Consider the following 25,890-nt stretch of genomic DNA (forward strand, 5'->3'; position numbering starts at 1 on the left):
CAGCCCTGTGAAGGTTCTGTGCCCCAGTGTAGGGGAATGTCAGGGCCAGAAAGTGGGAGATGGTGGGGTGGCAGGCATGGAGAAGGGGGAGGCAACAGGAGTTTGTTTTTGTTGTTTTTGTTTGTTTCTTTGTTTTTTGGAGGGGAAACTGGGAATGGGGAAATTTGCATGTAAATAAAGAAAATATCTAAAAAAAAAAAAAAAAAAGAAGGGCGGAGACAGGGGGCTTCCTTATTTCAGTACAGTTGGAAGAACATATAAAAGCCCCCATCATAAGTCAATAGTAAAGCTAAATTTAAAAAGAATTCAATCTATGTAGTAAGCCAGCATGTTCATCTGTAGGACATGAACATCTTCCTTTCAACCAAATACATATATACATATATATACATATATATGTATATATATATATACAATATATATATATATTGAAACTTTTCAATATATCTGTAACCATATCCTTACAAAAACATAAGCTCTAGAACATCACTAAAAAAAGTAGCCCCTGGTATGCCATGTCCATCACTCTACATGATATGCTTATTGAGCAGGAACTTCATCTTGCTTCTCTGCCCAACACTTCCTAACATCCAGCGAAGGCTGTGCTTGCTGTACCAACTAGTAAAACAGACTGAGGGGATTAATTTCCTGAGAAAAAGGAAGTTCCAGAAAGAGACCAGAGGGGAGACAGTTTTGGATCCTCCTGGTGTCCCTCAGAAATCCAACTAAGACAAACCAGGAGCTAAGGGGGGTAACCAGACGATGTTTCAGTGTTGAGAGAGTAAAGTAGGCTCCACTGTGGGGAGAGGCATGCTGGCTGCCTGTGGATAAATGCTCTGGATGAGTGGAGCTGTCCATGTACCATGAGGTGTTGGCAGTCTCCTGCCTCCGCTAAGGCAAAGATTCCTGGACTATGTAAATCATAACTTATAGCTTTTATATTTTATGACAGCCTCTTAGAGAGCTTTTGTTTCATCGTGTCATTTAATGATGCGTCTCTTCTAAACTTTGCTTTAACTGCTAGAAAATCTGAAGGACAAACTACTCATAGTTTAGCTCCCGCATGATTTTCTCCTTTGCCCACTTCAAGCTCTCCGTGTTCTGTGACTGCAGCAGGTTTTTTTCAGTAAATCCAGACACTGACCAAGCATAAAAGGTCATTTCTTCCTGTAGTGGTTTGAATAGGAATGGCCCTCGTAGATTCATAGACTTGAATGCTTGGTCATTAGGGAGTGGTCCTATTAGGAGGTCTGTCCTCATTGAGGTAGGTGTGATTTTGTTGGAAGGAGTGTATCACCCACTCACAATGCTCATGTCACCCACCTCACTCCAACTGTCCCTCCCCTTCTTATCATCATATCCGAGATCTGGCAGAGACCCCTGCCAGACCACAAGTCATAGTGACTCCAGAAGATCGGGTAGGCCACCCACCAGCAGACATCCTCCAATCTCTGGGTGCCCGCTCACCCTATCCCAAGTCTCTCCTTCCCCTCTTTGTTTCTGTGTTCTAGCCCTTCAACTCCATAGACATCCCCTGCTCAACCAGAGACCACAAGAACTCTAGGTAGGCTGCTGCCCAGGAAACCGCCCTCATCCTCTTGGGTCCCTCCCAAACCTATCCCCAATTCTCCCACCCCTCCTCATTGCCGTGTCCCAACCCCCAACTCAGAAGGAGACCCCTGCTCAACCAGAGGCCCAGCCACCAACTCGGCTGGAGACCCTCTGCTTAACCACAGGGCACTCGGCCAGAAGACCAGAGAGGAAACAGAAAACAAGGAACAAAACCCCCATCCAACAAAGACAAAGCCAGAAATCAGCACCTAGTCCTATTCTCATCCCAAACCCTGATGCTCAGACACCACGTAAGAGCACAATCAATGACCGCCAAGGGATTGTATCACCGCCAGAGCCCAGCTAGCCTACTTCAGGAAACCCTGACTAGTCTAACACAGCTGAAGTACAAGAAAAAGACCTTAGGCCCTAACTAAGAGACCCGCCATCCACAAGCATGTACGAATCATGTGAGTAGTTCCCATTTCTCCCTCCCCAGCACATCCTCATGGGGAGAAATCAGGGGTGGTATCTGGAGTCTCACACCTTCTCCAGCTCACCTCCTATGTTAGTCAGCTCTTCAAGACTGTGACTGAAATAGCAACTTTTAAAGAAAAAAGTTTGTTCTAATCCATAGTTTGAAAGGATCCAGTGAAGGTAAGCAATTCACACTGAATTTTGTGACTTAGCAAAATTATCCACCAGAAAGCAAGAAGAACAGAAAGGAAGAGGCTAGGATCCCTATGTCTCCTTCAAGGTCACATCTATAGTTAACTACAACTTTCTGTCACTGTACAACCTCTTTGTGGTCACCTACAAACTCCCACTATGCGTCACCTCTTCAAAGTTCCATCAGCTCCCAAGAGCACCATGCTGGGGAGCTAGCTATTAACACTCAAGCCTTTAAAGGACATTTGATACCCAAACCACAGCATCCCGAGTCCCAGCTTTGTTTTACATCCACATGTCTACAAACAAGCCATGTTACAGAGACAATCTTTCTGTTTGCTCAGCTAAGGCTGCACCTCTCCTGTTCACCTCCCAGTGAGCACTGACTATAATCATGGAACCAGAATCCATGCCTAACTTATTTTTGTTTCCCTAGAACATAGCAAAACTCATTCTTCTTAAATATTTTTATTTTACTTCATTTTATTTATTTTGTTTGTTTGTTTGTTTGTGACAGGTTCTCACTATGTAGCCCTGGCTATCCTGGAACTCTCTATAGAGAGTATAGAGAGTGGCTGGCCTTGAACTCAAGATATCCACATGCCTCTACCTCCTGAGTGCTAGGATTAAAGGCATGCTCCATTATACCCAGATTAAACTTTTATTTTTAAAGTAGGAAATCTGAAATGCTAATGTCAGGGAACTGTTATAGACAGTTCCACAATGTTAGGAGAACGACACTTTTCTCAAACCCAGCTGAGCAGATTTATAATCACACACCCTACCCACAATTTGATTTAGAAAATCATATATCTCTAACATATCTTTAATATAATTCACATTTGATTTTCTTCTGAATACACTTGAGGAAGGAATGAACTGAAACCATGATTTCAATAATAACAGAACATCTGAATAGTTGCCTTCAGAGACTGTATCAATGATAGGCTTTTATGACATTGAACGTAATGAATAGTGATGTGAGAAAAATGTAGTGTTTGAGGTATTTAGGCCTTTTTTCCTCAAAGCACAGCATTAAAGAACATGGAAAAAAGAGACAAAGACCACAGGCCCAGAACCTACTTTACAGTAGAAAACCAAATATTATAAATGATTATGATACACCATAATTAGGAAAACCATACAATGACTGGATTTGGGGAATGAAAAAATACTAATGTATTATTTCCAAGTAAGCTGAGCTTTTAAGGTCAATAGCCCAGCTGTTTGAAGCTGATATCCAGCTAGGTACTGAGTCTTAGTGCCGCATGGGTTCTGAAGAATTATGCAAGTAAATCCAGGTAATTCAATGACCATTTTGTTGTTGTCTTGCTATGTCAGAAACATTTTTCCTACCTAGCATACATTTTTTTAATTGTAACGAGACTGAAATGATTGCAGTCTTTAAAATGTGGTGCCCTTTCCACAAAATAATTAGATAAGAGATACAAATTTTAACCATATGCCACTTTCAGCAGGGCAAAAAAAAAAAAAAAAAAAAAAAAAAAAAAGAAAGTACATTTGTGTGTATATCCTAGATAAGAAAATAAGAGGGTGGATCCCCCTTCCTCCAAGAGTTCTGCTGTAAGAATACTATGGCCATAGAGATAACATATTAGGTTTTATGTACCTAGGATTATAATTTTAAAAAATTTTTCGAAACCTAGTAACAGGAAGTCAGTTCAAATGCTATATATTTGGCATATCAAAGTAAAAGACTAACCAAAAAAAAAAAATGGGATTGGAGACATGTTTTAAGACCTGTACAGTTGCCTCCAAATATCCCATTGGGAAACCAGGGAGGCTAGGGGTATAGCTAAGGAGTACAGTTATATGCTTAGCATGTGAAAGGCCCTGGGTTTGGTGCCAGACATCAAGCAAATAAACAAATAAGCAGAAGACATCCCAGCAAGAAAGATTGCTCCTTTGCCAAGTATTGCACTCTACATAGCCACAGAGGACCTGAGTCCAAAAAAATTCCTCCATATTTGTTCAGGATTCTTCAGCTCATTCCCTTAACGAGGTATAGTGTACATCTTAGTCCCAGGTCTGATGGGCTACCCGGTACCTAACCCGGAGGGTAAAAATGGATGCAGTGGAGGGTGCTCCCATGTGTGACTCATCCACCAAACTGACCAGTGCCCTGGTTTTCTTAGCTCTCAATCCCCACAGCCTTTTATGCTGCCAAGGCACGGGGAATATATTTTGGGAGATAGTTCCTCCCTGCTAAGAGCCACGCTATGGAAAAAATCAGCCTTCGCTATTCATGGATTTATTTTATCTCAGAGGACAGCATCTACAGGTGATGGAAAATGAGCTTCTATGTTTCTCATTAGAGGTTTACTACATGGCCCCCTTCTGCCAAGTGTGGATGTCTCTGCTCAGGAGGCATGGGCAAGAGTTTCCTACAGACATGTGCAGTCCTAGAGTGAGGTACATCTGTCACAGAGGAGTTGCCTTCTGATACGTCTACAGGCTCTGCATTGATCTGGGCCGAATCCACTCAGGAATGCTTCACACCCACACTAGGAACCTGGGTCCTGCCTTTCTCATTTAAATTTCAATCGACTGACAGATGTATAAAGTGTGAAGCATCTAGACAGGTCCTGTCAACGATGTATGCATCAGAACACAAATTACCCAGAAGGGCACATTCTTCTAGCTGAGATCAGCATTAGTTGAAACTTAGGATAACAATCCCCTCCAGACTTTCTTAAAACACATGCTGCCACACGACTTGGCTTTTGTGGATGCGGACTGTTGAGGAGTCTGTCCTCTCCCTAAGGGCTACCCCGTAAGAGAGTTCTGGAAAGCACTATAAAAGATCTGTCTGGACAGAGCACAAACACCACCATGCTGTTAGGTATCGGCTCCTCTGCCCAATGGGTCTGTGTCTGCAACCCTTGCCACATCCCAGTAGAGATGATACAGCTCAGCGGGCCATCTTGTTTTATCTTTAGAGCTAGGAAGCAAACTCAAAGGTGAGCATTTGGGGTTCATGCTATGGCAGGCTCTAAAACACCTACTCCTAAAGCTACAGGCATTCTGTATTCACGGCAGAGAAGGGTACCCCTCCAATACTGGCAGAGGGCCAAGATCCTGCAGCTGCTTTATCACATGTACAAGGCATTTATTATTAGTTCACCTGGAAGATTCATGGCATTCTGTTAGAACAAACCTATAATTAAAGGAATAATCATGGATTAATCCAGCCAGTCAAAATACGTCTAAACTGTACCATGTGAATGATACTTCCAAAAAAAAAGAAAAAAAAAAAAAAAAAAAAAAAAAAAAGAAAAGAGGGGTATTTCTTTTTGACAGATTAACCTTATTAACTATCTGGGTTTCTTGCATATAAAATACATTTTATATGCATATAGAACACATTTCCTATGAGTTTACAATATAAGATATTTTATCTTTCTCTGTCCTATTATCACAGCCTTATATTAAAAACCATAAACAATTATAAAAATGCTGAAAATCAGTTCCACTGAAAAATCCATTGACTCAATGCTATTTATTTATTTATGTTTATATACATTTATTATAGAAATCAAGGACAACTTCCAGGAATTGGTTCTCTCCTTCTATCATATGGTGACCAGGAACTGAACTCGAATTGAACACTGCAGTCATGTTTGGCAGCACATGTCTTTATCCAGTAAGCCATCTCACCAGCCCCCTCCTGATTTAATAACCAAAAATTATATGTGACTCTATAAGAATATGTAGAAACCATCACATCACTATGAAAGTAGGAGAGAAAGAGAGAGAGAGAGAAAGAGAGAGAGAAAGAGAGAGAGAGGGAGAGAGAGAGAGGGAGAGAGAGAGTGTGTATGTGTGTTTAAAGAAAGGTGTTAGAAGAGACATCTTGACCACTCCATCAAACTTAGTCACTGATTTTTACTCAAGGAACTCTTTGTTTGGATTTAGTAAGAACAACTGACTACAAATATTACATATTTTTACTTCCAGAGTGGATCATCAATGTAGTCTTAGATCAAAGAGACCCTTGTATTTCTCTCTCTCTCTCTCTCTCTCTCTCTCTCTCTCTGAGTGAAAGAAGTCCTCTGTCCATCATACAATATTAAGTCTGCATATTAGCCTTTAAACAGCGTCTGATTAGGATCTGATAGGATGACTAACAGAAGCCTGAAAAAGGCTGCTTATAGGTAGGTGAAAGTACTGAATGAATGAATGAAGAGCCATGCCAAAGGACAAAGGTATGCTTCCCGTGTGAGCTGGCCTTTGACCTTCACTCCTTCATCATTTACTTCTAAGCATCTGGTAGGAGTCAGGTTATGAAGTTGAGTAAGTACAGTCCAACCCTCACGTGGGGGAAACATCTAAACGGATAATTATGGAACTCTGTATTAAGAGAACACTGCATTACTGAAGACACCTCAAACTCACCTTAAAGTCACTGTCTTTAAAAAAAAAATTCTAGCTGACATAATGTCAAACCCCTGTAATATTGCATATATATGCATCAGAGCACAAATTACCCAGGAGGGTGTGGCTGGGGGATCTTCATTTTGAAAGAAGGGTGGGTTACAAAGATTCAAAAACCAGGTCAATTAACCAAGACATCCAGATCCTTCATCCTCCCTAACCGCTCCCTACATATGTCTTTTTATCTACACACCATTTTGTCTAAAGGATGTAATTCTTTTTTCCATTCTTTCTCTCATCTTGTCACCATGTTCTTATAGATGCTTATTCTTTCTCCAGTCGCTCACCCTCCCCATGCAAGCTGATTGTATTCTTCCCATAATTCAAAGGTTCTGATGGGAGCTGGGCATGTAACACGGCAGGATGCTTGCACACAAGCACACAACACTGGGTTCACTCTTCAGCATCGTACTTTGAGAAGCTGACCTTGCAAACATTATCCATCTAGCTGGCTGATAGTTTACACACATGTGCACACACACACACATGCACACGTACATGCACGCACACACAAGGGGAATTCAGATTAGGGCCCAAGACTCTTTTCTGAGTATCTGGTTCCTCCCTACCACCTGACATCACTGCACGCAGCCTGTGGGGGAGGGAACTAGCTTGTATAGAGACCAGACAAGACTACAACAGGGGTCCACGCAACGAGGAAGCCCCACTACTGTTGGATAAGGCTTTCCAGGCAGAGCCAGTTGGGGAAGAAAAGCCCACAGTCCTGTAGGTAGCCTTTCCACTAGGCTCTATAAAGAAGCCCTCTTGATTCCTGTGTTCCCCAGAGAGAAATTTGGTAGAATCTCGCCTTTGTCTTTGGGTTTGCCTGCCTGCCTCTGCAATAATGTGAGCACTTTAAAAAAAATCATATTTCACTTATTTATTTTGTGTGTGTGCACATGTGCGCATGTGTTTGACCAAGTGCATGCCACAATATTTATATAGAGGTTAAAGGACAACTTAATCGGTTCCATTTCCCTTTCCAACATGTAAGGTCTGGAGAGCTCAAATCATCAGCCTTGGAGGCACATCCCTTTACCTGCTGAGCCATCTTTCTGGCCCACTGTGAACTTCTGGAGTTGAAGAACTCTGTAAGATTCGCCTTTATATCCCTTGGAGCTTAGTTTCATTTATAATAAGCCCTTAATTGATGTTTATTGGCATCAAAAGTTTTCAAAATTAACATGCATATAAATGAACTTTCTCAGTTACTTTGCTATTGGACACATGAGAAGAGAATACAGCTAAGTACAGTGATTACAAAGAGATTTTTGTCTCAACATCTATCTCTCATCAATTCAAATAGCTGGCAATGGACAAGTCTGGGTGCTGGGAAGCTCTGACCAGGCTTGGCAGAGTGACTGCAATATGTTGTGTCATATCGGTGCCTTATATTTATTCTCACTTAAAATAAGTATCCAATAGTCAAGTCTTGTTGGGTTAGGTATTTGATGTATAGTTTTGAAGGTCTCACCAAGAGTGCACCAGTGAGCCAATGTCTATACTCAAAGCCTATCATTACCAGGAGCAACATGCTGAACCTGGAAGAGGGAAATTTCTGTTAGTTGCCACTGTACCACTGGTAGAACTTTTAAACCTATATTTACTTTTATGATAGTCTGAACATTAGCCTGGGAAGTCTCATTGGTACAAAACTATACCTGTGTCTGTGCATGCTCATGAGAGTGTATGTATTGTGGGAGCATTTCACGGATGCATGTGAGTGTGTGCATGTGCACATACGTGTGTGCATATACACAGATGCCAGAGGTCAACACCAGATATCTTCCTTGCTCTCTCTCTCTGCCTGATTTCTTGAATCTTTCACTAAAGCGGTTGGGTCTAGCCAGGGAGTGACAAGGATCCTCTTGTCTCTGCCTACACAGCAGCAGGATTACATGTGCAGACTGTCACACCTGGCATCTTCCATGGGTGCTGGGGATCAAAGCGCAAGCCTTCATGTTTGCTTGGCAAGCAAGTTACCAATTGAGGCTCCCTCTCCCAGTATTTTATATGTAAATAAGATGGCCTCGAAATTGCATGTCTTTGAAATGCTTGGATAAGAATTAAGCCATGACTCTGTAACCTACTCCGCTTGTCAGAACTTTGGTTAAGTATAAAAATTAGATAGACTGAGTAAATAAAACTTTATACCAGTGTCTGGACTAACTATTGCCTTAAAGGGGGCAACTTATTTTAATCTATAAAATAGAGTGAAGGAGCTGCAATCTGTGACGTTTTCTTTTCAAGATTGCTCTTGTCTCACATGTGTTTAATTGAGGTCCACTCCTTTATCATTTTATCTGAAACTCTATAGATGCAGCACTGCTCTGCACATGAGTCACAGGAAAGCTATTCCCAGTTTGTAGCCAATTCTCCAGAGAAGCAAAGGAAAAAAGAAACAATTGCCTTTTAAGGAAATTAAGCCTGTTCCCGGTGATAAGCCTATTTTCTTTTCCAGCTCAGCTGAATCTCAACAACCAAAGAAAGGAGAACGCTGGACAATTCATTACCTGCTAAATGAGCCACTCTTCGAAACACATCTGCAGGTCTGTTTAAAGTTTCTCTATACCATAAACTATTATATATAAACAGACAGTATAAATACACACACCCAGGCTCATGTGAAATGTTAGGTTAAAAGCACAGGGGTTTTGCAAACAGACATCGAAGTACAGTTTGGAATTACAGGTTGGCTATTTTGCCTGGGATTTATATTGCAAAGGATTTATATAAGCAATTGAATGAGCCAAGCCTGTCTGTGGACCTGTAATCACAGCCACTCTAGAGATTAAGGTATGGGTATGGTAAACTCAAGGCCTGCCTGACCTACGGAGTGAGCTCAGGTCTGTTTAAACAACTTACTGAAAACTTGTCTCAAAACATAAAGCAAAACGTGAGTGGAGGCTATAGCTCAGCGACACAGTGCCTGCTGTGTGAGGCTCTCATAGCATGGACACACACATGCATGGAAAAACCCTGTTGAATACCTACTTAAATGTTGAAAACTAACAGTTTTCATTCTCATGTGTCATTCTTCACATATTTTGTAACTATTTTATTCTCTCTACATTATAGCAAAAGTTTCTACAGGTAAACTCTCTGTAAGAATGTACTATAGAAATGATCCCTGACCCAATGAGATATATCTTGACAAAGAATGGGACAACATCAACGACATGTCCCCAGCACTACAAAATCATCTGGGCAGTCTGAGTGGCATACTGCTGTGTGGACGCTGTACACATAAGCACGCAGAGCACACATGTACATCCACTTAGTGGGAAACCTGGTTCTGTTTTGACTAAGTAGTTTCTATCTCTCTTATCCAAGAAGCCAAGTAACCCCTGAAAATTTCATAAATTCATATGCTAAAATGTGCTTTATTAAGGTGAAGAACTCTGGTATGATTTAGTCAGGAAATTACAATGTTTCTTAAAGTCTCTGAATCTGAAGAGCTTTTTATTATAGTTGTTGTTTCTAATCAAATAGTGTAGGGCTGAAAACAGTGCTATATAAGAGACATACGTTTATTATAAAAAAATGTATGTAGAAAAACACTGAAAACGTTCAATTAATAACATTAAAACACAAAGATGTTATAGTAAATATTTCTTGGGCATTTGTGGAGGTAAAACCTTTCTCTGACAAGGCCCCCAAATATAAACTTAAAAGCCTCAAATGTAGTAAGTTTAATATATTAAAATTATTTTTCACCCAAAGAAACTTTAAGCAGCATAAAAATTTAGGGTATAAAGCTGAGAGGTCATTTAATATGATAATTTAATATGAAGAATGACGATATAAATAATCGAATATGAACCAACAAAGTTCCATATGATGAATACATAAAGCATTTGTATTAATCAACAAGAACACAAATAGGAACCTTAGAGATAGGAAGAACCAATCCACAGCAATCACAGACAGCCAATAAAAATATGCAGGACCATTGCACTTCCCCAGTGCTCATAGAAATACAAATCAAGACCACAGTGAGGACAGCTGGGCATTCAGCAGAATGATATAAATAAATTCATAATAGCATCCAGTATCAGGAGGCCTGAGTCCCTTCTACGTTACTGGCAGAAATACCAAAATCATACATCATTTTTTCCCTAGATCTAGACTTCAAACACATGCCCCAGTCATTCCTTTTCTAGGCATACAACTAAATTAAGTCCTTGCCCATTCACAACAGCGAGTGTGCTCTAAAGACTGTCCACAGGAACAAACACCTGGAGCAAACCGAATGCTTATCAGGAGGAGGTAAGTTAACTTCAGATTCTAAGTGGAATATGATACATCAATCTTAGCTGTATACACGTGATGCAAATGAGCAGGAGTTGCAGCTTTTAGACAAACCCCAGTACTGTCTTAAGGAAATAAAGACAGGGTTTCCAGAGACACAGCATGAAACCCTTTAATAAACCTAAAACAACTAAGCCAGTACTCATTCTTTGTACTGCATGAATCTTCAGCAAAACCATGTAATAAGCAATGGTGAGCAAAAAGTGAGGAAGACAGGGTGGTGTAAGGACGTGAGACAGTCATAATGGTAGATACAGGGTGCTGTCTGAGTTCTCTCTCTCTTTTTTTTTTTTTTTTTTTTTTTTTTTTTTTTTTTTTTGGTTTTTCGAGACAGGGTTTCTCTGTGTAGCCCTGGCTGTCCTGGAACTCACTCTGTAGACCAGGCTGGCCTCAAACTCAGAAATCTGCCTGTCTCTGCCTCCCAAGTGCTGGAATTAAAGGTGTGCGCCACCACTGCCCAGCCTGAGTTCTTATTAGGGGACTGAGTTTGCATTTGTTTGGGATAGTATTAAAATAACAAGAAATACTCAATAAACCAAGGATCATAACTTTTTTTAATTCTGTGTTCTGTTGTCTAAAGTAAAATAATAATAATGATACTACTACTACTACTAATACTACTAATACTAATAATAATAATAATTTAGATAACTTAAAATTCAAGATCTGTTACTCAAATGCCTATAAGTAAACTTTCAGATGCTCAAACTATTCTTCATTTTTCTACTCTTTATAGAAATTAATACAATATATTTATCATGTAAAGAATACTTCCCAATCCCAGCACTTAGGAGGCAGAGGCAGGTGGATTTCTGAGTTCGAGGCCAGCCTGGTCTACAGAGTGAGTTCCAGGACAGCCAGGACTACACAGAGAAACCCTGTCTCGAAAAAACAAAACAAAACAAAAAAAAAGAATACTTCCCAATCCCGAGTTCTCATACTCTGTCTATGCTTCACCTTCATGCACTTTGGCTATTGTCTCTAATACTAAGCATTCTACTGAGCATGTGCAGATGATCATAACTGGCTATTAAATAGCTCTTCTCCTACTCCCCACAGACAACTCAAATTTGATTTTATGTGGTTACATTCTTTCTCCTTTTCCTCTAATTGTTCCTCTTACATAATGGTTCAGTAAGTGCCACACCCGCTCCTTTGTCACACAGGAAAAAGTCCCCAAACTACTGTCCTCTCTGCTTGCTCCCCACCTGCTGCCCACCTTTGATGCCCTTGCGGCTCTTCTGTGCCTCTTCCTGTCAGAGGACAGAGAACATCCTTGTCCCTGTTGGACGGACCTTTGGATTTGCCACATAGCATTCTTAAATGCCTTTCTCCCAGTTCTGCCTCCCAGTCCACCCCCACATCCTCATCAGCTGTCTTTAGCAGGCATCAGACAATGTCACATCCCCACTCAAATTTCTTAATAACTGTGGGGAAGGAGTTCTTAATGCATAAGACAGTGTCCTTGAGAGGAAGAGGCAGTGGTGTTTAAACCTTGGTTCTTCAGGACTTCTGAGTTAAGACACAAAAGTCAGTACTCTGACCCTCACCATGGCAATAGGATGGTAGCAAGGCTTCATCATGGTCCTTCTCACACGGAGACTTTCTTATCTGCTGCCATCATTTCCTCATGCAAATGATGGGAAATGAGCAGAGGCTTGGATACTGGCCACCAGACACACCACTGATTAGTTACACATGTATACAGAATAACTGGACTGCTTCAGAGAGAGATTGACTTGTTCCTATGAGGCTTAGATAAACTCAAGGTTTTTTTTTTTTAATTATTTTTATTTGATCTGCATGTGTGAGTGTCTGCATGTATATATGTGCATCATAGGCATGCTTGGTGCCTAAGAGGCTAGAAGAAGGTCAGATCCTTTGGAACTGAAGTCACAGACAGTTAAACTACATGGGTGCTGGGAATAGAACCCAGGTCATCTGCAAGAGCAGCAAGTACTATTAGCCACTGAGCCATCCCTCCACTCCTAGTTCCAGTTTTTATAAAAGAGGTCACTTTAGCCCCATAAAAAATTCTCTGGAAAGGGAAACCTTTTCAGAGCCCCTGACATTCACCAATTGACCCATTCTCCCTCCAGTCCTGTGCCTTGGCTGGTACTGTCCCCTAGCTTTGGGATATCTCTGCCCAGCTTAGCCATCAGGGTCTTGTATGAATGATAACTCTTCACTGATCAGCAATGCTATCAAACAGGATTAATTCCTTCCTGATTTGTGCTTTAGATTATATATTGTTTTCTGTAATAACTTTGTCCTCTTGTATCATGGTTATAAATCTACCTCTTGTGTAGATGTTTACACTCTAAAGAGCAAGACGCCTATATTATTCTTCCTACATATCCCAGCACATGATGGAACAAGTTGATACATGCTTATAGGATGGAAACAATCACCAGAAGCCAATGCCAAAAGCAGAGATCAGAAATCTGTGAACTGTGGCTGACTTACCCTGAAGCTGTTTCAGTGTTTATGAATCCAACCTGGAAAATCACATGAAGCCAAAGCTAGGAACAGAACTCATAACTCCATGGCTTTTATGAAGTACTTTTCTTTCTAATGAGGATGTGTTTTATAACCACCAAGTTTTACTCTATGAACTAAATAGTGAACTAAATCTCTGCCTAATGTTCCAGAACTACCGGCTGGCTGCTATCACCTTATACAGCTGATCATTTTAAGTGCTGTAGTCTGCATGCATTGGCTGGGTTAATAAGCTTTAATGGTAGATGTGTTCCATTTGACAGACAAATGAGAAGAGAAGTGGTTGGAATTCTAGAGATGTCTTGAATAGCTGTACCAGGAAGGGCTGGCTTACTCCACATTTGACCAAAAACAGACCATGAACCATTGAACAGAAATTAGAATAATAAAGATTACACCTAATATTGAAAAGACTTGTTTTTTTCTTTGTGTCCTGGTGCCCAATGTCGGTTTTAGGATGTTTTGCAAAGGTGATAATTTAGTGCTGGGTGATTAGCTGTTAGTGATGTTGTAAAAAGAAGAGGCTGCCAAGCGTGGGTAGATTGCATCAAAGGACTATCTCTTTAAATGTCTAAATTGTCTTGCTTGTTGATCTCATTGAGTTGGTTTTTTGTTTGTTTGATTGTTTGTTTGTTTTGTTTGTTTTTGTCTTTTGAGACAAGGTGTCCTATAGTCTAGGCCAGCCTCTAACTCCTTGCAAAGCTGAAGCTAGACTTAAACCCCTGGTCCTCCTGTCCTCTACTTCCCAAGTGCTGGGAATTCCTTGCGTGCATTGCCATACTTGGCCTTTCAAATTCCCACAGTTTTTATGCTTTCTGTATCTTTCCCAGTCTTATTTTGCAGCCAGGCTTAATCTTGTCTGAGGGCTTAACTTGTTAGTTCAAGTCTATACCTCAAGGGTGATTTTTCTACTAAGTCAGTGTGCTCATTGTGATAGATCTAGATCTAGTCAAGAAGAAGGCAAAATTCTTGGGTAAAATGAGACTTGCAAACGACATGATGTTCACTTCATAGTACATCTCAGCTCTAATAACAAATGATCTCAAAAGCCCCTAAATACAAATGTCTCTTACTTAACTCTTTCTACTATGGTAAGATGGTAAGACCTTCAGTTTTGCTTTTGTTCCAAACACAGAGATTTCATGCAAACTGCATAGAAAGTATTGAAATGTCTTATGTTATCATAGGAAGATGCTATAAAACTTTATTCATATATGAAGAAGATGCTAATAAGGGAGAGAACTAAAGGATAGGCAGAATGAATGGATAGGCAGAGTGAATGGATAGGCGGGATGAATGGATAGGCAGAATGAATGGATAGGCAGAGTGAATGGATAGGCATCAGAGAACAAACTGATGCTTGCATTGGAGTTCATAGACGGAGAAGTGGGGAAGAGAAAAAGGTTGAGTCACTCTCAGACATACAAACACCTGGAGTCCAAAGGAACAGAGAGGTGCTTTTGACTGGTCCATGCCAATGGATAACCAAGACATTGGTGTAGTTCTCGCAAAGGCTGCTCACAGTTTCGTGATAATGGGTTCAGTTAGGGAATAAAATGATTTGAATCCACAGGTAGAGCAAATGTTCACTTGCTTGAAAATCTTATCACATATTCATTAGGTTTGAGGGTTTTTTTTGGGGGGGGTGATGTTTTCTTTCTGTTTGATGGGTTTTTGCTACTTTCACATCATCCATACTTTAGTTAAACTGGTATCAAGCAGAAAAGATCTAAAGATGGGAAATAAATAGGAAAGCCCAGGGTAGACTCTTGATTGACACTGAGAGTATTTTACATGTATCAATAAGCCATCAAATAAGAACGAGGTAAACCATACTCCCTAATATTAGGGATCTTACCATTTTCTTTGAGAGAAACTTTTTTAAAAAAAAAAAAAAAGCAAGCAAATTAACACTATAAGATCTAGCACCAAATGCATGAACCTTGACGAGTAGGGCATGGACAACCTTAGAAAATAGCATACTTACTTTTTGCATTTAAATTTTTCTTAGAGGTACATGGCATATGCTAGGCATAGCCCCCCACCTTTACTTCATTCCCTCCTACCATACATTTTATCCCTACTGTTAGTACCCTACACAATTTTACTTCTACTTTTACCCAATATATACATACATGATTTTATACGACTATATATAAAGTCTAGGGACCACATATGAGAGAAAACATATTTGTCTTCTCAACACAGCCTTAATTCATTAATGTGATGGCCTTGGCTGCACCCACTTCTTGTAAACAACGTGCCCCCCTTCTTATTTACGTCTGAAAACGTTTCCACTGTGTATATGCACATTTTCCTTACTCTTGTCTTAGTTGGGATTTGATTGCTGTGAAGAGTTTGGCCGTTTAGAGCATTGTCATCATGTTGGGAAGCATGGCAGCACGCAGGCAGACATGGTGCTGGAGAAGTAGGTAAGGGCTCTACACCCAGATCTGAAGGCAGCAGGAAGAGAGAGTGAGCTGCTAGGCCTGGCTTAAGCATCTGAAACCTCAAAGCCCACCTCCCAGTGACACGCTTCCTCCAACAAAGCCACACCTCCAATGCCACTCCAGATGAGTCTATGGGGGCCATTTTCTTTCAGCTCACCACAGTTCCTCTGTTGGTTGACACCTAGGCTGGCTCCATAACTTATAAGGCACTTAGGTTTACTGAACAAAGGGTTCATGAAAACAAACAGATTTGAAGTAAACTATAAAGGATAACGGAAAAGGCAAAGGATTATTACAGAAGACAAAAAATGCTTATTCAGGTGCTATACATGTTCCTTTAACCAAGCTAAAAATGAACTATTGGATTGGGTTATATATACATTTATATGGTATGCACACACACACACACACACACACACACACACATCCACACACATCCACACACATGCTAAGATTTAAGTTCCTTGTCAAATGCCTATCTATGGTAGTTGCTTAAAATCATCTTGAGTCACTAGTCCCCGAAAGTTACTTCTGCTGATTTGGAGCACAGTGTTCCAGTTTTCTTAGCTCTTTCCACCAACTGACAGAAAATATCAATCGTGTATATCCAAATTGTACTTCCCATAAATGCCTACACCCAGTAAAAGATGGAATTTCTGGCCACTCATCATCGTGAAAAGTAGAAGTCTGTGAAGCAGAACTAATGGAACTGTCCAGTGCCACATTCCTCCTTTGGAGATGTGCACAGGCATGTCACCAGAGGTAAAAGGCAAACTCAGGACAAGATGGAAAAGCAAAGCTTAAGGAGCTCACCTGTGCGCCCCACAGTTCTTCCTGACACCATCTTCTCCAGAGGACTTGATTCAAAAGAAATAACTGAGACAGTAGTGTCAAGTGTGGCAGACAGAAGGGAGCGAGCCACACCACACCTGGGCAATGTCCAGGATGAGGTGAGACAGGAAAATAGCAACCTGTGCTTCGAACAGAGTCTGGGTGAGTTTCGGCACCTCAAAATGGACTGGAGTGCTTCTAACACTGGAGGGGAATTAATGATCTGTGGGTCACAGTAAGACAAATTCTGTAGATGAAAAACTGAATATGGGGTTAAAAAAGAAATTATGTTCACACCCCACCTGTCTTAAAAAACAGAGGGAGTCAAGAACACACTGTGAGCATTCAGTCCTTGCAGCTGCACAATTGCCATGTTATCCCATTTGTCATTAGTTTAGTTTAGAGCGGGGCATGATGGCCTGCACTCCTAGCATGTGGGCGGCCACACTGGGTGACAGACTAAGGCTCTGTCTCCTAACATCATTAATGGTTTCAGATAGCCTTTGGTATATGGACTCCAACTTCTGCTGTGAGTCAGAGATAAAGATCCGGCCTATGTTCTGGGAATCGCACAGATGACAGAGCAGGATCAGAGTGCTTTAAGGGCAGCCATGCACCATGCCTCTGCCATGCTCAGAATCAGACACCTTACATGTCCGTCAGCCTTCCCAAGGATGGCTAACAATGGACATGACCCATAAGCTGCCCTGCATCTGCTATGATCTACATAGAAGACATATCATCTATGTATGAGAAGAAACATCCAGAGAAATCAGTCTCCACAGTGCTGACTCTGGCGACCCTGACAATCCAAGCATCTCAAAAGACAGTTCTTACAACCTCTGTGGCTCTGGTCCCCCACACCTCTCAAGCTGTTCTTAAGCAAGACCTGGGAACTGGCATCATCCCATGTTCACATCCCATGGACACCCCACTTCCCCACATCCCTAAACATAGAAATTCCTATGGGTTCAAAGCTTAGACATGCTTTGAAAACCTTAGCTCCCTCAGGGACGACCCCCACCACTCAACTCAACTAAGGCCATGGCAATAGGGCCGATGTCCACACCTGTGTCAACACATATTCCCCCAGGTAGTTACAACCCTGAAAGGAGGGGCTCGATCCCTCTCCCCCTCCCCCTTCCCCTCCCCCTCCTCGTCCCCCTTCCCCTCTCTGGTACCCTCCCTGTCTCTGTCTCTGCTCCATTAAGGTACCTTCAGGCTGGCTTTATACTCACAGCTGTCCCTTCTTTCTGCTTCATGAATGCTATACCTGAGCCTTGCACAATACTGCAGCATAGATGGTCCTAAGGAGTTAGCCTTTGGGCCAGGCTGCTAGGCAGCCTAGGACCCTTTCCAATCCTTCAGTACACTTAAATGTACTGCTCCTCAGTGCTTTCTAACTCTTTTGTTTCTTTGCATGTGCAAGTCTCTGGGTTCACCCTTTAGAGTTTGAAAAGGGGGTTGGAAAAGGTACTGTTAAGACATTTTACCTGGGTATGGTAATGAGCACCCACAACCCCCCAAGCTCAGAAGGCTGAGGTCAGAGATGACAAGCTCAAGACAGGGCTGGGCAGCCGGGCGGTGGTGGCGCATGCCTTTAATCCCAGCACTTGGGAGGCAGAGGCAGGTGGATTTCTGAGTTCGAGGCCAGCCTGGTCTACAGGGTGAGTTCCAGGACAGCTGGGGCTATACAGAGAAACCCTGCCTCGAAAGAACAAAACAAAACAAAACAAAACAGACAGGGCTGGGCTACAGTCAGATTCTATGTCTCAAAACAAACAAGCAAACAAACAACCCCGCCTCAAAAAAAACCAAAAACAAACAAGAAGACCTTAAGTGCAATCCTGCCAGCATGAAACGCAACCTAAAAGGACACTACCCTACTGTGCCAATGCCAGAAGGCTACCACTGCACCATCCCTGGCTGCTATGACTTTCATTTTATCGCCAGCCTTTTCGGCACAGTTTGAATTATTTTTACCATGACCATGTTGTTTTATTGCAATCCAAAAGTGAAAGCTATTTTCAAGTCTAGCTATTTTAAACATAAAAAAAAAAATTCCTTTTGTTGTGGAGAGACGCGGTTTGATTTAAAGGAGCCCATCTCAGAGGTAGAGGTCAATGGCTCCCAGCGGCTCTCCTTGTGTTCCTGATACATAGCAGATTCACAGGTCACTTATCTGAATTCCTTTCAAGGGCTAAGATATATCTAGGTAAGCGGGATCAAATATGTTCTTCTCTTTCCTGTGCATGCGAGTATTCCCAGGCCACTCGGACTCGAACACCCAGGCCACTTGCAGAAAATTTTTTAAATTAAACTGTTTAACTACACTTAGCTATTTATTTATATGCGTGTAGCTGTGTGCTCTCCCTGGGGCATACATGGAGGCCAGAGGACGACTTGTGGGAGTCAGTTCTCTCCCTGTACCTTGTAGGTTCCCAGGGATCAAATTCAGGTCCCTCAGGCTTAACCATAAGCTCTTTTACCTGCTTCATAGCTGTCATAAAGGAAATAAATGTGACATAACCCTGACTCCTTTGCCTCTTTGGGATTTCCAGCAGAGGGATGAGAAAAATTCTTAGCTGCAAATAATACTTGACCCAGAACATAAATAAAGAACTTAGATTTATGAAAATACCAACTGTGCTTAGAGCCATGAATTGTGAATGATTTTTAAGAAAAAGGCCAATTAAATTTACATGTAATGGAGAATGATTTCATTATTTAGAAAATCAATAAAGAAATAATTTATTTTAAAATCATGTGTTTCAAAAAATACTTTCACTATTTCAAGAAGTTGTTAAAAGCCAAAGCAATGGGGCACAAAGAGTTCAATAGTAATTCACTATCATTTTTATCATTAGGACAGTAAAATGTAGTGAAAATGTGTTCAATTGCTATAGCTTAAAGAGTTCTTGTTTTACATATATGTATGTATGTCCTGGAAGCTATGACTTGAAAAAATTGCACATAGGATTTCCATATAACACTATGTAAAGAATTAAACTTCCTAAAAGAAAATGTCTTTGTTAAATTAGGGAAAATGCTGCCATACATGGACATTGCTTTCACATCTTACCTTCTTGATTTAAAAATAGACTATAACCATAACGAACGCTAAAATCATGTATCCTAAAGTTTTCATTTTATAAGTGGAGCAGTTGGGAGCCTGTTCATCTGACTGACACTGGGAAGAACAAAACCAAGCCAGACTCCCAGTTCAACCAAGGGCGGTGCGCGCGCATCTCGCTAAACCTTGTGGAGACTCACATCATGCTACCACAAAAGATCAAATCAAAACATGAACACCTACATACAAAGCACATGGGTAACTCCTTTAATTATCCTTTGAATCATTTTCTCATAACGCACTGTCAAATTAAACTCAGTAACACTACCTTGGGTTGGCAAGATGGCTCAGCCGGTAAAGACACTCAAGCCCAAGCCTGACCATCTGAGTTCAAGGCCCAGCGACCACTTGGTGGAAGGAGAGACATGACTCCTACAGAACACACACACACACACACACACACACACACACACACACAGAGAGAGAGAGAAAGAGAGAGAGAGAGAGAGAGAGAAATAAACATGAATCCCTACCACACTTATCCTAAGATTAAAAGATATATTTATTCATTAGTTAATTTACTCCACACTTCAACAATGTACGTACCCTGCTGTAAGTTTCTAGCTGTGCATGGCTCATATTAGTCATTCATGATGCCAAGAACTATGAAATGGCATAGTTTCTACTTTTAAAGAAAAGGACAACAGACATGTGGAAATGCACGTCTTTTAAAGAGAACCAAGTGAAAATCGCTAACAGCATTTCTGCTGGAACTTCAGGTAAGTGTGCCATGGCCTGAAACCCATGATATTTGGAGCCCAAATTTAAGCTCCACCTTGTCAGTAAGGGTGTCCCTATGCACTCCTCTCTCTGTTCTCAACCACTGGCTCCAGTTCTGCAGTGCCTTCTTAGCTCACACTCACGCTTAGTGAAGAACACGAACTCGAACTCATATCTCATCCACAAAGCTCAGGTGATGTTTGTAAGTCCCTCGGCACCCTTTGAGCGTGTCCTTGTTTTTAAATTAGATACAATTTTATATCTCATCAAATTAAGCATGAAGATCTTTGGTAATCAGAGTAATAAGGATCTGATTTTATACCAATTGTGTACACAGATAAATATCATTCTGGAAAGGAATACAAACAAAAGAACACGTTCAGGAGAGAATAAGAAAGCTCACCCTGGAAGAAGGTAGCAGCTGAGACAGAAGGCGGCTGTGTGGATAACCAGGAGAGAGGCCAGGGGGCCCAAGAGAAGGGCCTCACAAACCTTAAAGAGAGTCTCTATACACTTCTGCAGAGTCACAGAGTGACATGCCTACAATGTCGCAGACTAACTCCTCCCATACTCCAGCTGAAAGATCTGTGTGGCTGCCTTTCTCTGAAAAGCAGTTAAGAGCAACTTCTGCAGAATAGGTTAGATTCTGTCTCTCTGTCTCTCACTCACTCTCTCTTTCTGTCTTTCTCTCTCTTCACACACCCATATACAGAAAGCGGGTTAGGGAGAAGAGGGAAAAAGACAGATATACACATGCTATGTATTTACTTTGCATTTTGGCAACATAATTGTGATTTTTTTTTTTTTTTTTTGTCACAGAAAAGAAGTAGACAGAATGCTCAATCAAGAGTGAGAAGAGAGCAAGGGCAGTGGAGACAAAGAAACAATTTTCCCTTCGCATTGTTAAAGGGATGCAGAGGACCAGAGTAACGCGGGATAATGAGAATGCTTTCCAGAACTACGGCTATCACCGGATGCCTAAATGAATTTGTGCATCTGCTCTCAGCCTCATGCCTTCCCCATGCGCACAGGACCATGGTAACCTGGTCAACATGAAGCTATGGGGTCATTTTGTCAAGGGGAGGGGGAGCAAGAGCAATGAGTTGGCTGGAGGATGAGGTCTGGTTCCTGGATTGCCACTCTGCTGAGCACTGCTCCATTCTGCCTGGGGTAAAACTGCTCAAATTTGCAACTCTTCATCTGGTAGACAGGCAGCCTACAGAGTAGACCCGAAAACTCACCGCTGGGATTCTACTTCCTGTACCACTAAAATGCCCCTTACGTTTATAATCCCCAGAGGTCACACGGAGCTCCATCCAGGAGAGAAAGGTTACGTTTTCATGGAACGAAAAATAACAACGGTGACCTCTGTGGTGGTCGTCTCTCACAGGTTTGGGGTTCACCTTAGCTTGATCTTGACTGGTGAAGATAAACGACCATTCTTTGAAAACCCCAAAGCACCAAAGAGTGTAATATATTATCGCCACTTAGGAAAGGCAACCTTATATAGCAATTGCTTCTAATGTCAGAGACCGAAGACAGGAAAGGGAGGGAGAAGGGAGGGTGCTCAGCAGCCTCTGCCAAGGGCGGGGCACAGCCTTTTTTTGACTCCAGAGAACTCTGTCCTACAGTTATCAGGGATAATTCAACAACTCATTTATTTCCTTTCAGGGTTCCTAAGCATGTGAAATGATTTCATCTCTCCCTAATGAGACTCACGTGCTGTTTCCAACCAAAGAGTGATTTTGAATACGAATGGTTCCCATAGACTCAGGTGTACAAATGCTTGGCACCCTAGGCAGTGGTACTATTAGGAGGTGTGGCCTTATTGCAGTAGGTTTGGCTTCGCTGGAGGAAGTTTGTGACCGTAGGGGTGGGATTTGTCGTCTCAGAAGCTCAAGTCAGTTCTTCTCTTGCTACCCGAAGCTCAAGATGTAGACCCTCAACTCCTTCCTCCAGCACTATGTCTGCCTGACTCTGTGCCACCAGGCTTCCCACCATGACAATACTGAACTCAACCTCTGAACTGAAGGCCAGCCCCAAGTAAATATTTTCATTTATAGGAGTTGCTGTGGTCATGGTCTTTCATCACAACCATTAAACCCTAAGACATGGAGCATCCCATAAAAAAGAAGCAACATTCTGGAATCATTACCACCATCTACCCAGAAGGGAACAAGGAGTGTAGCCTTCCCAACGCATCCCAGACTCAACGCCTTCACTTCACAAAGTTGATTTTTTTAAAAGTTCAAAACCACCGAGGTGATTAATAACAGCTTTTTAAAATCTTGACTGTTTCTTTAAGTAATTATCATGTATAGTTTCTAACCCTATAAACAAGTCTTGTCAATACAGCTGTCACTATAAGCCATCTCACAAGCGAGGAGATAAAGTCACACAGATAAATCTACTCACTCTAAATGCAGCTTGACAGTTATGTGCAGTCATTTACTAGTGTATGAATAAGTAATAAATCAATTTTACTGTGGTATACCTTTTAAAATCCATACCATTTTAAATGGCCCACTCATTTAATCTTATTTTGCCTTTAAAATATATAATTTTATAATGTATAGAAGCACACATTTAATCCCAGAGCTACAGAGGCAGAGAGTCAAGGAGATCTCTGTGAGTCAAAGCAAGCCTAGACTACATAGTGAGTTCCAATCAAGCCTGGGCTAGACTGTATAATTTTGGAGACTTGTAAGATAGCTCTGTGGATAAAGCCATTGCTAAACTGTGAAGTCTTGAGTTTGGATCCCCGGAAGCCATATACAAGTTCAACAAAGAAATGTACATCTATAATCCCCAAATGGCTACTGAAAGATGGGAGGTAGAGACAGGAGAGTTCCCAAAAGCTTGTGGTCTAATGAGCCTGGCATACACAGTGGAAAACAACAAGAGACACAGACCTAAGGTTGTCCCTCTAACCTCCACACACACCCATATATGTATATGTATATACATATATATATATTGATGGGTGTGTGTGTGTGTGTATATATACATATATATGTATATATATAATATTATATAATATATAGGTGATATGCAATATATTATAATATACTATTGTGCTATTGTATTATGTAATATTGTATTAATATATGATATATGACATATATAATAAATACTACATATTTATTATATATAAATTCAGCACCTATTGTCTTAAATTGATAGAAAACTGCATAACAAAAGAACTTAATTAGTAATGGACACTGCAAATATATGAAACCTGTTTATCACAAGAGAAAGACTAAGGACTGGGGGGCGTGGCACAGTTGTAAAGTGCTCATCATTCAAGCTTGAGGGCCTGAGTTCAATCCCTAGCACCCACATAAAAAGCCAGGCACTATGGTACACATTTGTAATTCACAAGACTAGCCTAATCAGTGAGCTCCAGATTCCACTGAGAGACTCCATCTCAAAATCAAGGTGAATGACTCCTCAGAAACAACGCCTCAGGTTGCTCTCTGGTCTACACACACACACACACACACACACACACACACACACACACACGCACGTGCACACAGGCACCCACACACATACATATACACTAGACTACATATGTGCATATACACACGTGAACATACACACAGAGGAGGAAAAGCTGCATCATGCGAAATGACTATCCTAAACTATTCTCTGTGGATGTTTTTTGCTTCTGACTTTTGTCCGTATATCTGAATTGATGACAGTAAAACTTACCCATAAGGCAAGGCCTTCCATCTTTAACTAGAGAAATAGTAATGCTCAGGCGACCCTGGAGACACACTCCTGCAGTCTTAGCAGTTGGAAAGTAGAGGCATGAGGCTCAGAGCTCCAAAGTCATCCTTGACTGCCCTAAGAGTTTGAGGTCATCCTGAAATATATGAGGCTCTGTCACAAACATAACAATGATGATGACACACCCTTTTGCCATGTGACTTACACGTGCCGCACAGGCATCTCAGCACATGGCCCTTACACGCAAGGCATATGATGAACTGGTTGTTTAGGCTTTGGATTGTTTGTCTGTATAACTGAACAATCGTCCAGCATTTTTACCTACAAGACCAGCAAACTCATTATACAAAATCCTACTCTGCAGTCGAGGAAACAGAGGACCAGGAAAGCGTTTTGAAAGCTACAGTCTAAGAGGGGCCCAGCAGTGAAATGCCTTTGTTCCTTTAGTGGATCAGTTCTCCAAACAACAGCTAACTAAGATCATCACCATTTAGAACGAGCCCTGGAACTGACATACTAGAGAGTAAAATCCTTCTTTGTTCTAGGTCTGATGGGGACAAAGTGAACTGGGTCTATGAGTCAAACTCTACTCAGCATTCTTTGACCCGACCGTCATCTTTTGTGGGGAGAATCAATTACAGAGGAAGAGGAAAAGTTAACAATATATTCAAGCAAACTTTCACATAAGAATCTGTGATTATTCATCTGAAAAGAATGACCTAGACATTGCTCAGTAGGCTGCTGCATTAAGAAAAGGTAAAATGGATGAAGAGAATATATTAAAATCAAAGGCTAAATTTGTTCAAGTTAGGAACAGTAAATTAATATTTTACTGGTGGAAAAATAATAACATGGCTAGATTTTCTGGTGAGACATTCAGCATCATCATCATCATCATCACCACTACCACCACCACCACCACCACCACCACCACCATCATCATCATCATCATCACCACCACCACCACCACTATTATTAGTCTGCCTTATCTATTACTATTATTATAGTCTGTTTTGTCTATTAATAGTATTATTATCTATCTTACCTTTTTTTTTTTAATCATTGGGAGATTGGATTTCTTACAGCTGTTTCTGATGGAAATGTGTACACCACTCCTTAAAGACTGCCTCCTGTTTTTGTCCCAGGCAATTGTACCTACAGTTCTTGCCTGATGGCTCTTTCCCTGCATGGCTACCAAAACAGCTGGACTCTTACATGCACATAGTCTTATTTACATGATGACAAAGATATGGGCTCTAACTAAGTGTTATTGCTGTACTTGAATACATGGTCTGAGAGGGATGCGGTATACCGGGATGGTCTGTGGGGCAGACTCATGTATGTCACAGTCCCTGAAGTAACCTGTGTTGGATTGCATGGAAATAGCCCCATAGGCTCCTAGTGGCATTATTAAATAGTGACTATTTCAAAGGACTAGGATGGGTAGCCTGTTGGAGAAGGTATGACCTTGTTGAAGGAAGTGCGTCAAAGAGGGTGGGCTTTGGGGTTTCAAATGCTCAAGGCAGGCCCAGGGTCTTT

General features: G+C 41.3%; 1 protein-coding gene across 2 annotated transcripts in view; it reads right to left on the reverse strand.

Moving 5' to 3' along the window:
* Positions 1 to 25,890, reverse strand: part of Synpo2 (synaptopodin 2) — a 156,134-nt gene that overhangs the window by 117,899 nt on the left and 12,345 nt on the right. The window contains exon 1 of one of the 2 annotated variants that reach the window (XM_031375351.1): positions 24,334 to 24,369. The exons of the other annotated variant lie outside the window; for it this stretch is intronic. Coding sequence (XP_031231211.1) covers positions 24,334 to 24,354 — 21 coding nt within the window. The 5' untranslated portion in view covers positions 24,355 to 24,369. Of the gene's footprint in view, positions 1 to 24,333; positions 24,370 to 25,890 lie in introns of those variants that run through there. 2 annotated transcript variants of the gene reach the window in all.

Source organism: Mastomys coucha, unplaced genomic scaffold (genome assembly GCF_008632895.1).
Source record: "Mastomys coucha isolate ucsf_1 unplaced genomic scaffold, UCSF_Mcou_1 pScaffold16, whole genome shotgun sequence".
Taxonomy (NCBI): Eukaryota; Metazoa; Chordata; class Mammalia; order Rodentia; family Muridae; genus Mastomys; species Mastomys coucha.